We start from the raw sequence: 16,088 nt of genomic DNA, 5'->3' as shown, positions 1-16,088 counted from the left end.
GTGTGGGGGGGTGGTGTGTGTGCACTGCCAGCACCCCCTCCCCTCGCTTAGCTCACCTGAAGATCCTGTAGGGCGTTGTCAGATCGAAACCCCGGCGGTCCACCTCCTTGACATTCCCCAAGTTCATCTCAATGTAGGTGATGCCAATGCCCAGGCGATAGTCCTGGTGGGTGGTGGGGTGAATGAGGGCGGTGGGGGACCCTTCCCGAGGGGACATACCCAGACACACACGGATGATGCACTGCCTGCAGGAGCTGGTGTCGGAGCTGCCCGCACTGCTGCCCTCACATTACACCAGTGCTGGTGGCTGGGGTGCCCATGCCCCTGCCCTGCCCACCTCCCAGCCCCGGGGGTGCACGGAGCCCTGTGGGCTCTGGGGTTCAATGCTGCTGGGGACCCCAAGGCTCAGAGCCAGCAGGGAGGGCAGCTGCAGCCCCGGGGTTACCAGCCTGCAGGGTCTGAGCTGTCCCCGTTTGCTGGGTGGAAGCCCTGGGGTGCCTCGGCTCTCTGCCACTCTGCTCAGGTGGTGGATGCAGAGAGGTGCCCCTCAAGATGGCATTGGGGTCCCCTGTGGTGCCACAGCCCCCCCACCCAGCGACCCACCTCTGCATTCTTGTAGAGGAAAACTTTGTCCCCAGCCACCACCACGAACAGCTTGTGCTTAAACCCCCGCAGCTCCAGGAAGCCACTCTTGTCGACCAGGTCGGTGGCACCGTTGATGGTCAGGGATATTGACGTCCTCTCCAGAGCTTTGCTCTTCCGCTCCTCCACAATCTGCTGCAGGGTCCATATCCACTCGTTACGGTCCGCTGTGGGGTCAGAGCGGGGAGATGGGTCAGGGTCAGCCCCAGGGCCAGGAGCCTCCAGGACTCATCCCTTGGGCCAGGGGAGGGGGAGCAGCCCGGGGCCACCCAAGGAGCAAGGACCCCTATCGCTCACCATCGCTCTCGGCCCGAAACACAAAGTTGCGGTTGTTGGTGATGACCTCAAATTTCTGGTCCCCGATGCTGGTGATGCGGGAGATGGAGGAGACGGGGATGAACCTCTTAGAGTAGGGGTCCTGGGGCAGGGCAGGAGGGGAGAGACACATTGCTCACCACCATGGCCTCGGGCAGATGGGATGGGCACTGGCCCAGGCTCATGATGCTGAGAGCATCCGTGTCCAGGAAGCTCCGAGCATCCCACCCTGGTGCCAGCATCACCCCAGCACCCGTCCATTGCTGCTCCCTGGGATGCTGCCCCTTGGCACGGCCACGTTTCACAGCCAGGACACCTGGTGGGCTGTGACCCCACTGGGGCAGCTCCTCCACCACCTCCTCCCCCGAGCCCCCAAATCCTTCTTCCCCACTCACTTTTTCACTGTCAAAATAGCGGAGGTAGTCAGCATCGAGCTTCACCCAGCGCCTCTGGTAAATGTAGGACCTGGGAAGGGACCGGAGGGACCCACTGGAGGGGATGGGGTGACCCAGCTGCACCCCATGTGGGGCAGGCAGAGAGTGCTGCAGCCCACCCGAGGCCGGTGCTGCTCCCGAGGGGGCTGGGCTGCAGGAAAGGTGGTACGAGCCCCCCCCCCCGGCTGGAGCAGCCCCCTCCCCACTCACCCCTCGCTGGCCCCAGCCCTGCGGCAGGGGCTGTGCTGTGCCAGGCTGTACCGTGTGCCCTTGAACTCAGGGCAACTCCGCTTGTGCCTTCACGCCCCAGTTGCCAAAAGCCCGGGGCCACCTCGCCATCGATCCTGTGCCGTATCCCTAGCCCTCGATTCTGCGCCACGCCCCCAGCCCTTCTGCCACTGTTGGGGACAGCGCTGGGGACTTCATGCCAATTAAAAGATGGAGCTGAGAATGAGGGTTGCCCCTAAAAGCCCCCTCCCCCAACCCCTGTTTGCAGTTACTGCTCCAGACCTACAAGCCGGGCAGGGTTCAATCCAGGGGACACATTCCAGGCAGGGCCGGTGGCACCCAGGGCTCTTGCGTGGCAGAAGGAGCAGCCAGGCATCTCTATCAGGATGGGGATACAGCAGAGAGGGAGGACCCCGGGGCAGGAGCGGAGCCCACTAGGGACCCTTGTGCCCCCCCCCAGCCCAGCACACAGGCTGGCCAGCCAGCACAGGCATTAAACCCCGCAGCCCATCCACCGTGGTGTTGGGGCTTGCAGGAGATACCAAGCCACTTCCCACCAGCAGCTCCCACAGGCCCTGGCAAGCCCTGCGATGCAGCCCCCTGCCCCAGCGCTGCACCCCCAGGGTCCCCCCGCTGCTGCGCCAGCCCCCAGTCCCAACAGCTGTTGTTTAAGGGCTTGTTTGCTCGGGAAGGATTTCGCCATTGCCGCACGTGACCCCAGCGCTCGGCCTTTACATAACCAGTGACAGCCACAGGGACTGAAACCACTGGGCTCTGCCACAGGCTCCCCTGCTCCTCGTCAGGAGCTTGCCCCTGTCCCACGGGGTGCAGAGACCCCCAGCTCTGCCACTTTTAGATGCTGAGGGGCCAGGGTTTCTGGTTTTCCTTCTGTTGCTTTCCCCAGGCTCCGACTCCCCACCAAGCAGCTGCTGGAGCAGCTTCCCCAGCTTCCCAGGGACCTTCCAGCTGCTCTCACTTCCCCAGCAGCCAGGCTGCAAACAGCTGGAGCTTCCTCCTCGGCAGGACTGCAGCCTCGCGGCTTCCTCATAGCCCAGATCAAGCAGTCCCCAAATATCCTTCATGTCTCCCTCTTGATTTTTGCCTCCCAGCTGGTGTGGGGGCTCTTTGAGCCGGGATGGGGGCAAGTGAGCTCCCTGGGGCCGCTGGCCTCCCTGAGCTTGCTATGCTCACTGGGCTCACTGTGCATGGTGTGCTTGCTGGGCTTGCTGTGCACGGTGTACTTGCTGGGCTTGCTGTGCACGGTGTGCTTGCTGCGCTTGCTGGACTTGCTGTGCCCATTGAGCTTGCCAGGCTCCCTGGGCTACTTGTGCTCATTGTGCTCGCTGTGCCTACTGGGCTCACTGAGGTCCCCGTTGCTCACTCGCCCTTGAGGACACAGACACATACCCAGCAACCCCCACAGTTTTACTTCTGCAAGCAGGCAGCCTGCAGCTGGGTGCACTGACACCACCAGCGTGCCCCCTGGTCTTGCTGTGCCCACTGGGCTTCCTGGGCTCCCTGTGCCCGCTAGGCTCAACTGTGCCCACTGCGCTCACTGTGCTCACAGCGCTCCCTGGGCTCGCTGTGCCCACTGGGCTCGCTGCGCTCCCTGGGCTCGCTGTGCCCACTGGGCTCGCTCACCCTCCAGCATACAGGCACGCACCCAGCAACCCCCATAGTTCAACTATGCAAGCGGGCACTCTGCAGGCGGGTGCTCTGCACCGTGAGCAGCCAGGGCCAGGGCTGTGACACGCCGGGGCTGGGGCTGGCATCCCGCAGGCTCTGCCACCAGCGCCCGCTCCTGTGGCAAACACGGCAAACGCCGAACGCGCGAGCCACTAGCAGCGCTGTCGGTAGGAAGCCAGCCCAAACACCTCACTTCTCCCTCGCCAGCTGCTTTTTTGGGATCGCTGCTATTTCAGCGCTTCCCCAGAGCAAAGGCAGCTCGTTTCCCAGCAAGCCCAGGCATGGGGCTGGGGGGAAGTTTGAGCTGCAGCCTTCCCTCCTCATCCTCCACAGCCAGCTCAGTGCAACTGCTGGTGGCACCCACTCTGAGGAAGGCTCTTTCACCAAAACTGAGTATTTTTACGTAAATCAGGGGTTAGGAAGGAGCAGAAGGAACCCCTTAGGGTGGCTATTCAGCAAAGCAAAATTACAGCCCCCATCAGCAGAAATTACAGGTGGGGAAAAGAGGGGAAATCTCCACACCCCAAGGCACTGGGAGGGGGTCTGCGCCCCACCCCCCCTCAGCGCATCACTCACCCCTGCGGCGGGTTCTTGTCCAGCCACCCTGCTTTGATGGTGGGCGAGAGCTGGGCAGTGGCGGTGCCCTCCATGCTGTCGCTAAGCGTGCCAGGGCTGCTGCTGGAGAACGTGGGTGCAGGCGGGCGCGGGCTGGGGCTGTTGTCACTCCAGACGCTGCCACCACTGGGGATGAGGAGTCGAGGGAGGGGGTTAAGAGCTGGCGGTTCCCAAGGGGGGCTGGCAGGCGGGGGGGGGGGGGGGGGGGGGGGGGGGGCGGGGGGGAGGGGGGCAGGCATGGCCCTGCTGCGTGCTTCAGCCTCCTCTTGCCCTTGCCTGAGGCACAGGCAAAGCAAGTGCCAGCTGCTTGCAAGCAGGGACCCTGGTGGCAGTCCCCTTGGCGGGTGTCCTGGCACATCCTCCAGCTCCTGGGACAGCAGAGACCCAAATCCCAGCCCTGGGAAGGGGCAACAGGGGCACCCCCAGGGCCACAGCCCCAAACCCAGAGACATGCAGGGTTGCTCTCTTCTCGTGCATGCACACGCGTGCTCTCCCACACGACACATGCACACGACCCGTGAAGCTGTGCAGACATGCAAAGCCCTGACCTGTATACACACACACGCCCCTGGGCACAGGCGCTCTGCCATGCACAAGCATCCCCTGGCACACACACGTGCATGCACCGTATCACCAACTGTGCATGCACACACATGCATATGTGTACGCATGCACGCACAAGCAACTCCCCAAGGCCACTTGCACCCCGTCCACGCATGTGTGCACACACCCCCGCTGCACAAGCATCCCCAGCTGTGCACGCACGCAGAGACAACCCCTGCCCATGTGCAGGCGCTCAGATTCCCTGCCTGTGCAGGCCCACATGTGCCTGTGCATAAGCATTCCTACCGCTCCCCCCCGCCCCACACACACACACACACAAGGCAGACGAGTTCCTACTTGGCAGGGGGAGCATTGTAGTAGTCCTCGATGAGCTCGTCCTCGCTGAAGAGGCTGTTGACGCGCTGGGAGCGTGGCCGCCCCGTTACGGGCTCAGCATCCTCCTGTGGTACCAGCCATGGCTGACACGGGCATCCCTGCGCCACCCTCCCCTGCTGCCCAAAATAAGCAGCTCACGGAAGAGTCCCCTGGCTGACCCCCACTCCCTGCTTGCCTGCGCCATGAGGGATGGGCAAGGGACAGCCCGAGACAGAGGGGGTGAGATGCCAAGTCACTGCCTGGGCTTCCCAGCTCTGCAGATGCACACAGTGCGGAGGTGCCTGGGCACGGCTGGCCCCAGGGAGGAAGGGGCATGCTCCCACCCACAGCAGGATGGAAGCGCAGCCATAGGGAGGAGCTGAGTGCCAGGCTGGTTATTTATAGCAACCAAAAATGTCTGTGCTCGCTAAGAAATTCTGCATTTCCCCCTCGCTGGGCAGGGGCGGGCAGACATGCAGCTGGGAGCTGTTGTGGGGGTGTCGGGAGCTGCAAGTGGGGGGTGAAGAGTGGCCAGGCAGGACCGGGCAGAGGGGACCCTCTGCCAGCAGCTGCCACGGCTGTTTATCTGCAAGCCCTCGCCCCACACTGCAGCCCCCTGGGCAGAGGATAGCGGGGTCGGGGTTAGAGGCAGCCACGGCAGCATCTCTCCCCATCAGCCTGCTCCCACGCAAAGGCGGATGGGGGGCTCCGGGCACTCAGGGGTCTCTCTGGCTGCTGCAACCCCTCAAATCCACCCAGACCCATCCCAGGCCGGCCTTGGGAGCGCGGGGCAGATACAAATCGGTGATCCAGGGATGAAATTCAGGGTGCAGTGCTGCAGATGTCCACTAGCACGCACTCTGTGCATGCAAGTTTGCAGAGAGGCTGCACGGGCGGTGTTGGTCCCCCAGGACCCTGGCGCTGCTGCCCGGGGGGAGGGTTCCAGCCCCCGTGGGAGAGCCGGTGGGTGCTCAGCGAGGCAGAACCTCCTCTGCAACCACTGCAGACCTGCTCCTCCAACCCTAACGGGTATCTCCGAAGCAGCCCAAGGCCAGCACCTCGGGGACAGTCACCCCACTTGCTCCTGCCCGCCACCAAGCCCCATGGTGGGACCAACCTTGTCGGCCATGTCCCCAGCAGGTCCGGCTAATTCCTCCTCCCAGGTGGAGTCCTCGTAGTCTGAATCATCTGTAAAAGCAGAGGGAAGATGCTGGGAATCAACTAGAGTGAAGCGAGGGGTCCTGCCACCCCCTGCCACCCTGTCCCTGCCTGCCTGGGGACGTGCCAGTGCTGGAGGCCAGCACAGAGGGTGCTGGCACAGCTGGTTTCCCCCTCACACTACCCTTGGCAAACAAGTGCTCTGTCGGTGAGACAACAGGGGGTTTATCAAGGAGTTTGGAGAAGAGCAGGGAAGGGCAAAGTCCCACCTGTGGCAGCTCCCAGCACCATCACGACCCTCCTGGCACCGCCGGGAGGGGACTTGGGTGCCACCAGCCCCGGCACCACAGCTTCATCCAGGCTCTCATGCCTCTGCCCAGGAGCTCCTGCTGCTGGGGGGATCCCTGGGGCTTTTCCTACAGCTTGTTTTTCAGGGTGGATTTCCCTCCCTCCCCCTCCATTCCTTATCAGCTGTCAGAGAGCCAGGAGAAGCAAGTGGCTCTCAGCCTGCGCATGCATGGGAAATAAGATCCCGGAGAAGGACAGGAGAAAGGAGATGGTTCCTCCTTGCCCAGAACCCATGGCAGAAGAAATCCTGGCCAGCAAGCACCCATCCTGCAGGGACAAGTGACCCCAGACAGCTTGTCCTTTGCAGACACCCTCTTCCAAACCCTGATGGTAACCCAGACCAGATTTCTCCCCAAAATCCTCATCCAGAGGATGCTGTTTCAGTGCAGGGAGCCCCAGTGCTGGCAGCAGGGCAAGGATGCTCCCAGGCTTCGTGAGGATGAGGGGTGCAGGTAGGTGGGGACACAAGGGATTCCCCCCCCCCTGCAGACCTTGCAGCACCTAGAGCTCGTTGGCTGTTGGTGCAGAGGACCAGCAGACCCATCAGGGCACGGAGCAGGAGCAGCTTTCCTCCCCACACCCCGCAACAGAATAACCTCCCTGTCGATGGCTTCTCCTAGCTTTTGAAACACACCCCAGCTCCCAGTTAAACCAAATGCCACTTCCCGCATGGCTCCTGGCCATGCATAACCCGGGGCGGGCACCCAGCACCTCGCAGAGCCCTGCCCTTCCTTTTCCTTTCAGCAGAGCTAGTCAAGCTGGATTAACACAATTAAATAAAGGAGCAGATAAAGCTGAGGGTTTGCTGTTACAGAGCAGCAGCTGCTCCCAACCAGGGCTGCACCCGAGGCAATGCCTTGGAACCAGCAGGGCACCCTCCTCGGGGGTCCCCACCTCAGCAGCCCTCCCTGCAGCTGGTCAAGCCCTGGTGACCCCCCGAGGAGGAGGCTGGTGGGCGCAAAGAGCTGCCGAAAGCTCGGCAGGGAGCTGGGGGTCCCAGCACCAGAGCTGAGAGCTGCATCCTGCTCCTGCCGTGCTCCCCCAGCACCCTCCAGCCCCCTCCAGCTGCGGCTCAGGGACACCCGAACGCACACGAACTCCGCCGGGTTTATCCCTCCTCTGTGAACTGGCGCGGTTGCTTTCAGAGCCTGTGAAACCCTTTGCTCTCCCCCAAGAGAGGGTGCATCCAAACCCCCAGCCCAGATCTTGTACCCCCTGAAAATCCCCAGCCCAGAAGGCAAAGGAGGGGATGGAGGAAGGGGGGATCCATGGCACAGCGCTCCTGGGGAAGATCTGGGACAGGCTCAGGCTCAGCCCCCCTCATACTCACCGAACTCCGGCACGAAGGGGAGGTTGGCCTTGGAGGGCAGCTCCGGCAGCAGCGGGGCCGGTGGCTTCGTGCGGGGAAGGAGGGCTGGTGGGGACGGGGGGACACTGGCTGCTCTGTCAGGGACAGGGACCTCCTCTTTGGCAGGGCTGCTGCAGGAGAGAGGAGCAAGTGCTGCCTTACAGTGGCCCCAGACCTCCCCTGCCCTGCCTTCCAAACCCCGATGCACCCGCCGCCATCAGCAGGGGGTCCCAGAGTGCAAGAGGACCCCCAGCACCAGCTTTACTCCCCCCCAAAGGGATCAAATACCCCAAACCCCAGCAGAGCCGAGCCCCCAGATCAATTCCTGACAGCTTCCCACGGCAAAGACTTCAGCTTGCTTTTGGTTATACCAATGCTTTTCTAGCCTGAAAATATTTCCTGGCTTCCAGCCTCACTTCCCCGTCGCGGCTGCCACGGCTCAGGTTCCTTGTCTGGCTCTCCAGGACACCAGAAGCCGCCTACAGCCTTGAAGCCCACATCCTGGATCAGGTTGTTGGGTTTTTTCTCCTCCAACCTAAACAACGGCGGTGCCGCCTCCTCAGCTGGTTTGCAGCTGGCCACAGGGTCCCCCAGTGGGACCGGGGGTCCCGGGGATCCTACCAGGGTCCCAGCGGTGGGGTGGGCACGGGAGATGCAGGCCAGCTGGGGCAGCAAGAAGCCCCCTGGAAATGGACTTTGGGGCTTCTCCTGGATCAGTGAGCAGCACACCATGCCCCCAGACCCAAAACCTTGGCTAAGGGAGGAGAGGGACCCCCGGGGGGCTGCTCTCCTGCCTGAAGATCCCTGGGCATCCAGGCTCAGCTGCTCCTGCCTTCCTGACAATTGCAGGCAGATGGGCAATAAATGGAAACCTCTGGAGCGATGGCATTTTGAAAGGCAGGAAATTAGAAGGAAGTTTCTTCAGGGTTTAAAAATACGAGGCACCTGATAGACCAGCCCCGAGGCCAGGGGGAAGGCAGGGGAGGCAGGCAGAGAGCCCGCTCCCACCCCGAACCCCTCGCAGCCCCACAGCCGGGTGGGCAAACCCCAGGGGACATGCACGCTGGCACCGAAGCCACCATCCCCATCCCTGACCCTGCCACCTCCCATTGCAACCCCAGCCAGAGCAGCCGGTGCAGGACCAATCCCACCGAGCACCAAACCCCGGCACAGCTGACAGTATCGCCCCACGGCCACGCTGCAGAAAGCTCAGCACCACCAAGGCTGCCACCAGCACCCAGCCAGCCCTGGGGACGGCCATCCTTGTCCCTGTCCCCGGTGACCCCCAGCCCCACGGCCAGTGCACGACAGCCTTCCCGGAGCTCAGGGCGAGCTGCCGAGAGGAAACTTCTCCCTCGGCTGCCTGCATGGAGCAGGGGAGGACAAGCGCTGGCTCTCCTCTGGGTCAGGCTGACCTCATTTCTCAGCAGCCATTTCCATGGGAACCAACCACAACCATCCATACATTAGGGAATGCTGGCAGGGAGGGCAGGGGAGTGCAGGCAGGGGAGCGTGGGCAGGAGAGGCAGGCATCGAGCTGTCCCTGCAGCCCAGGGCAGCAGCATCGCTCTCAGCACCACCAGGCAAGGGGCTGCTGGGGCCGGGGGCTGGCACCCACAGGTGCAGGGACCCAGGGACGAGGGGGTGACAGTGCACAAGCCACAGAGCCCCCAGCAAGAGCCCACATGGGGTCTGTATCCACACTAGCACCCAGGATGGCATTTGCTCCCCCACCCCCGGGACCAGGGGGCGTGCAGCACGAGCCCCAAGGCCAACCACGAGATGATGAGCACCTGGCTGTCCCGTTCTCTGCAGGCATGGCATGCTGCCCAAGGACAAACTCTGTCTCCTCTCTGGAGATATCTCAGGAGTGTTTGGGAGGAAACTTGTTTGTGCCCCTGCCCCAGCGCTGCCCAGCCCACCCCCCCCCCCCCAGCTCTGGGCCGGCAGGACGGGCAACTGCAGCACCCAGGCGCAGATAACACCCCAGTTCCCCAAAACACCCTCTCTGATGCTCTGCCCGCTCTCCAGGTCATCCCCTGCTACTGGAACATCCTCGGGCCTCATGTGCCCCCCTCCACGTGGGGTAGCGGGGGTGCCACATCACTCCCCACGCCCCCCAAAAAAACTGTGCAGCTGTGCCCAAACAATGCCAATCCCGCTCCGGGCAGGGTCATGCTGGTGCAATATCTGCCATTACAGAAGTGCCAACCAGCGCCTTATCTGCTGTCCCCCTCCACACCAGCAACCACACAGCTGGGGGGGGTCAGGGGCTGATGTCCCACAGGCAACAGCACCCCAAAGCCAAACCTCTGCCAGGGCCACCACCACCTCCCTGGGCTCACCAGGTTGTGCTCAGCCCTGGCCAAACACAGAGAAGGACCCTTTTGCCATCACCTTCTTGGACATCACTCACTGCCCTTCTACACCCCAGCCCAGCTGCTTGGGGGGCTGCTCTGTGGGGACCACGGAGGTGCAGCAGGAAGCAAGGGGATACAGGTGGGGTGGCATCATCCCAGAAATGCCAGGCAGTGCCACGGCAGAGGCCGATGGCACTGCCGGGTCCCTCACCCTGCCTGGGGCTGCTTGCTGCCTGCACGGGCAGGGATGCTCCAGCGTTAGCCTGGATACAGCAAGTATCACCTCCAGCGTGGGCAAGCACCATCCAAACATGGGCAAGCATCACCACAGATGTGGGCAAGCATCACCCCACTGCTTTAGGTCCCTGAGCAGCCCAGCAGCATCTTCCACATGCCCAGGGACCTCCATGCTCCCCAACCACAGGCAGCCTGGGGCAGGTCCCCAACCATCAGGGCAGGGGATGGTGTTTTGGGGTGGGCAGCAACTCCCCTGGGGCTGCGGGCTCCACCAGTCCCAGCCAGCGGGACTGAAGTCACTGAGGCTGGACACCCCATGGTCCCCAGGGGAACCCAAGGAGCCACAGCACAGGTGGCTCCTGGAGCTCACTGGCACGTGCCACTGGGCACGCAGAGCCGGCATCGGGGCTGGCCGGTGCCTGAGCCTGCACCGAACAGCCGCCACGGGGTGACTCACGCCTGCCTGCACCCGCCTGAATGCACCCCTTGTCTGCGCTGGCTCTCCTGCACCACGGCACCTCCTCCATCGCTGGCCCTGGCCAGGCTCCGGCCACAAACCAACCCGCTGCCTGTGCACGCACCCCTCACCGAGCCCCAGCACAGGGCTATACCCTGCCATATACATCCTCGATAGGAATGAAGCACGGCCTATACATCTCCTGCTGTACACATCCTCTATGGGAACCAAGCACCAGCCTATACATCTCCTGCCATACACATCCTCCATAGGAACCAACCACCAGCCTAGACATCCCCTGCTATCCTGTACAGGAACCAAGCACCAGCCCATACATTCCCTGCTGTATGGAATGTATCTCTATAGGAACCAAGTATGTACCTGCACTGGAGTAATTCATCAATTTATCCACACCCTACTGTACAGATCCACAACAGTAATCAAGTGCTGGTACACACAGATCTACTGTAGTGGCAAGGTATAGAAACCTATATATAGATATATATACACACACAGAGCTGCTGTATACAGCCACTGCAGTCACTCAGTACTGTCACAAGTATTCTAAGGTATATTTATGCATCATTTATACGTGTAATGTATACGCCACACATGCACCAGTGCACTGAGAGCGCGGGGGCCCCGTGGGCAGCCCCGCTCCGGCACAGTCTGTGGGTCTCAGATGGGGGGCTCAGCCAGGGGGCTCAGCTGTGGTGTCACCACAGAGGCCCTGGGGAGCCACAGCGGGGCCTGATGGACCCTCAGCCGCCAGCACCCCCTGAGGATACATCCCCGTCCCCTCCAACGCTGGGCACATCACCGCCAGCTTGAGCCAGGCCAGGTGTCCACTGGCCCTGGCATGCGGCTCAAGGGGGACATGTGCAGACCCCACAGCTGGTGGGCATGGCTGTGCCACCACTGAAACCCCCGGGGCAGCTCCGGCAGTGAATCCCAGCCCCAGAGCTCGCCCAGCAGGGCAGGAGGGAGCAGTGCCTCCCCGGTGCCACGCCGGGACTGGGCACCGCCTGCTCCCTGCTGCTGCCCACAGGCCCCGGGGGTCCAGTGATGCTCACACCATGATCCAGCTGCTGTTTGAGCCACCCAAACTTTCAGCATCTGCAGAACCCTCTGGCAAGGTGCCTCCTGGCCCAGCTGCTCCTGAGGGAGCCCGAGCAGCTCCCACTCTCCCTGGCCCCCCAACCCAAGCTACCCACCGCGGCTGGGAGGAGGCGGCCAGCCCGGCTGCTCAGCTCCAGCGGGGGGTGGGGGCGGAACGGCTCCCCAGGCAGAGGGAAATAAAGCAAGCAAAGCGAGAAGCAGAGGAAGGGGACGCTGGCCGGGTGCGCTGGCGCAGGGGGGTCCCAGCCGCCCACCGTGGTGGCAGCTTTTCCTCTCCGCGGAAGCCAGTGCCGCCGGCAGCTGGCCTGCCAGCCACTGCTGCCCCAGCAAAGCCACCGTGCCGTGCCATGCCGTGCTGTGCCGTGCCGTGCCGTGCCAGCGCAGCTGGTGACCCACAGCCCTGCGCCACCGACCCAAGCCCTGCTGGACCCGGCGGCCCCGGGCGCGGGCAGGGGCAGGCGGCGGCCGGCCGAGCGCGAGGAGGCCCGGCACGCACGTCGCGGCGGGCAGCGCTCGTTTCCCGTGCAAAACCCCCGGCAGCCCCGTCCGCCGCGTCCCGCACACGCGTTGCAGCCAGCGCGGGGGCAGCGGTGACAGCCCTACCTGGGCAGGCAGCCGGGGACCCCGGCAGGGTGGGATGCGGCAGCGTGGGGGGTGGCCGGCGAGGTGATGCCAGCGGGGAGCGGAGCTCGTCACCCCGAGCACTTCCTGCCCCGGCTCGCCCACGAGCAAAACTTCCTGAGCCGGCCGCGGCGCCGCGTGGCCGCACCGGTCCAGTGCCGGGGCAGGGTGAAGAGTGGCTCGGGGGGGATTTTGAGGACCACCTCGGTGCAGAAATGCAGCGACGGGGACAGTCCCCGGGGCTGCTGGGACAAGGACGGCTTCAGCGGTGAGCCGGAGCCCGGAGCCCCCGCGGATGGGTGCCCCCCCCCCCGCCCCGCCAGCTGCCCGAGCCCCCTCCCCAGCTCCTGCTCCCTGGCTGCATCGGCGCCAGGTGGGGGGCAAAGCACGGGTCGGGGGGGCCACCTCTGCCCACCTCACCCAGGCAAGAACAGGGGTTCTGCAGCTGGGACAGAAGGACAGACAGCCGGGGGGGTACATCCACCAGCCCCCCCATTCCCATCCCATGCCCCTCGGGGCAGGGGGTCGCATCCAGCACCACACCCCCCCCCAGGTGGCGCAGTGATGGGGAAAACACCCCCCTGCCCCGGGAGCGGGGCTCTGCCTCCCCTCGGGGACCACCTGGGGTCCCCCCAGCTCAAGCAGCACGATCCTTGGTGGGATCCTGGGGGGTGCACGGCCGGGACCAACCGCAGCATCACCCCCCAGGGAGGCCATGCAGCCCCGCTCAGCATCCCAGGTGCAGCCACCACATCACCCCCTTCACCCCAGGAGATGCTTGCACCCAGGGGCGCCGTTCTCCCCCCGATTGCCAGAACCCTCCTCCCCCTCGGCTCTGCAGGATTTTGGGGTGCAGCAGCCATGGCACGGTGTGGGGGAGGGGGATGCTCTGGCAGCTGCACCAAAACCAGCCTGGCCTTGGTACAGCAAACGCTGCGCTTACAGGGAGGTGCTGCGGCTCGGCCGGAGGGCGGGGGGGCACAGGGGGGACACACATGATGTGAAGGGAGGACTGCGAGCACTGCTCTCACCAAACCCCAGCTTGCTCTCGTGTCATCCGGCCACAGCAGCCACCTGCTCCCGGTCCCCCCGCCCCTCCCCCCCCCCGGCAGCTCGCTGCCCGATCCCACGGCGTGTGATGGGCTCCCCGGGCCTCCGCGGGGGGGGGGCACGCAGGGCCCAGCACAAGCCAGGCTGGGGTGACTGGGTGGCCGCACCCACCCAACAACAAAATAAATATATCGCCCCCCCCCCGGGAGCCGCATCGAGACGCCGCAGCGCCTGGCACCCAGGGAACCTACGGCCAGGATGTGCCCCCCCCTCACGCTGCCTCCCCCCCCCACCCCCCACGCCCGGAAAGAGGATGGGGACAAAGCTGGGGTGTCGCTGGGGGTGACACCCCGCCACCAGGACAGCGTGACACTAGAGGGCACCGCTGGCCCGGACACCAGCAGCCACAGCTCCTCCCGTCACCTCCCCACCCTGCTGGGGCCCCCCAGGAGATGTACTGGGGACTGGGGGTACCCCCAGAAGATGTGCTGGAGCTGGGGGCTGAAGGTACCCCCAGGGGATGTTCTGGAGCTGGGTGGGGTGGAACCCCAGGAGAACTGCTGAGGCTGGGGGGGCTGGGGGTAACCCCAAGGAGATGTGCTGGGGCTGGGGGAGCCTGGGGGTATCCCCAGGAGGTGTGCTGGGTCTGTGGGGGGACCCCAGGATGTCGGCTGGGGGTGATAGCGGGGTGTGGGTACCCCTAGAAGATGTGCTGGAGCTGGGGGAGGACCCCAGAAAATGGGATGGGAGGATGTAGGTACCCCCAGGCAACCCCTGCCCTCCCCACATGCACCCACCCAAGGATCCCACCCCCATCACAGCAGCCTCCCCACCCCGGGGGACCCCACTGCCTCAGAGCACCCCCAGACTCAGCCCCCCTGCAGCCCCCTTACCTCCTGTGGGACATGGCTCTGGGGGGCAGCACAGGCGGGCGGGCAGGCGGCGGGGGGGCCTGCAGAGACTGGCATTTGGCTTCCAGCTGGTGACGTTTCGCTGGCAGCGGTGGCAGGGGGGGTCTCACCCCGCTTTCGGTCAGGGGCTTCTTGGTGAGGGCTGGCGGTGGCGAGGGCACCTTCGGGGCTGGGGGGTGGCTGGGGGGCGGGGGCGGGGGCTTGGGGCTGCCACCCGTTAGCGAAGGGGAGAATTTGAGGGGGGGGCGGCAACCCACCCTGGGTGGGATGGGTGGGGGCAGCTGGGCAAAGCTCACAGCCCCCTCCGGCTCCAATAGTGGGGACCCACCAGGCACCGCCGGGCACCGGGATTCTGACTGCTCCGGCTGCTCCGGCTGCTCCAGCTGCCCTGGCACCGTCACAGAGCTCATGCGAAAGATGTGGCGTTTCATGGGCACAGGTTTCCTGGCGGGGGGCTGGGGGGTCCCGGCTGGGGGGGTCACCTCAGCAAAGGCTTTCTGCAGTCCCAGGAGAATGCGACGGCGATGGCCAGGCAGCACCACGCCAAGGTGGGTGAGAGCCTCGTCTGTCAGCGCCCGGCAGTCCCACACTGTCCACAGCTCGCTCTGCTGGAAGCTCTCCACATACTGGTCCAGGTGGAGGGCAGCCAGCCAGGTGGCCACCGGCAGAGACTCCTCCTCCTCCATGGCAGGGCCCCAGCCGCAGAGACCTCAAACCGCTCAGTGCATCCCCTGCGCCCGGCGAGGCTCAGGACAGCATCAGGACCTGGGGATGGAGACAACAGGGATGAGCCTGGGGTCAGGCTTGGTCCTAAACCACGCACCAGCCACAGCCCAGGGTCCCAAAACGTTTCCCAGTGAAGCTGCCCAGTTCTCAGAGCAGCTCCTCACCTCTGACCACCCTGTGCTCCCAGCAGGATCTGGCACCTGGACCCCTGAACCGAGGGGGGCTGCAGGGACCCAGGAATGCTGGAGGGTCCCAGTTTAGGCATCTAAGTGTAGATGCCATCCCCATCGAGGCTCGCCAGAGCCGCGGCCCTGGCGCACTCCCCAGCCACAGCATCACGCCATGCATGGGGAGTGATATGTGGGGTGAGGGACAGGGCAGGGGGGTGTCCCACGCTGGCCATGAAGCCCCCACGGCCAGACCCCAGAACACGCAGGAGGCAGCAGAAGCCACTGGGACATAGCGGTGGCAGTGCTGAGGGGCAGCGGGGTGTCCCAGGCACCTGGTGGGGGTGACGCCAGATTCTGGGGACAGGGGGCAGTTGCTGGCTGCTCCCCCAGATGCAGGTCCCTGTTCCAGCCCCTGTTTATATCAGCCTCGGGATCCGACCCTGCGCAGGAGTGCATGTGGCAGTGCCAGAGGATGCTGGGGCAATTATGGTCTAATCGATGGGAAGCGGAGGTGACGCATCAATATCTGCAGAACTGCTGCAGATGGGCAGGCAGCCCCCACCCCCACCCCGAGAGCCCCCCGCCCTCCCTGCTCCCAGCCTCTGCCTGAGCAAGCCAGGACGGAGAGACGGAGAGACGTGGACAGACAGATGTGTCTGGGAGGCAGCACCTCACCGGTGCCAGACAAAGCCTCTTCACATGGCAATGGGATGCTGAGAGGAGCTCCCAGGCCCTCTCCCAGGCT

At 64.4% G+C, this 16,088-nt stretch overlaps 1 protein-coding gene across 9 annotated transcripts in view; it reads right to left on the bottom strand.

The window, feature by feature from the left end:
* The window catches only part of ARAP1 (ArfGAP with RhoGAP domain, ankyrin repeat and PH domain 1), a 33,395-nt gene extending 18,250 nt beyond the window's left edge, over positions 1-15,145 (bottom strand). For 4 of the 9 annotated variants that reach the window (XM_040584958.1, XM_040584961.1, XM_040584959.1 and 1 more), the window contains exons 1-9: positions 14,430-15,145; positions 7,675-7,823; positions 5,956-6,026; positions 4,821-4,972; positions 3,882-4,046; positions 1,353-1,422; positions 940-1,060; positions 604-809; positions 57-163 (exon numbers count right to left, since the gene is read on the bottom strand). In XM_040584958.1, coding sequence (XP_040440892.1) covers positions 57-163; positions 604-809; positions 940-1,060; positions 1,353-1,422; positions 3,882-4,046; positions 4,821-4,972; positions 5,956-6,026; positions 7,675-7,823; positions 14,430-15,133 — 1,745 coding nt within the window. In that variant the 5' untranslated portion in view covers positions 15,134-15,145. Of the gene's footprint in view, positions 1-56; positions 164-603; positions 810-939; positions 1,061-1,352; positions 1,423-3,881; positions 4,047-4,820; positions 4,973-5,955; positions 6,027-6,265; positions 6,379-7,674; positions 7,824-8,850; positions 8,858-12,468; positions 12,554-14,429 lie in introns of those variants that run through there. The other 5 variants (XM_040584960.1, XM_040584964.1, XM_040584965.1 and 2 more) reach the window with 5 other exon arrangements.
* Between the last annotated feature and the right edge of the window lie 943 nt (positions 15,146-16,088).

The sequence above is a fragment of the Falco naumanni genome, chromosome 2, assembly GCF_017639655.2.
Source record: "Falco naumanni isolate bFalNau1 chromosome 2, bFalNau1.pat, whole genome shotgun sequence".
NCBI classification, from domain to species: domain Eukaryota; kingdom Metazoa; phylum Chordata; class Aves; order Falconiformes; family Falconidae; genus Falco; species Falco naumanni.
Note: the sequence above shows the minus strand (reverse complement) of the source record. Positions and strands in the feature narration are given on the sequence as shown.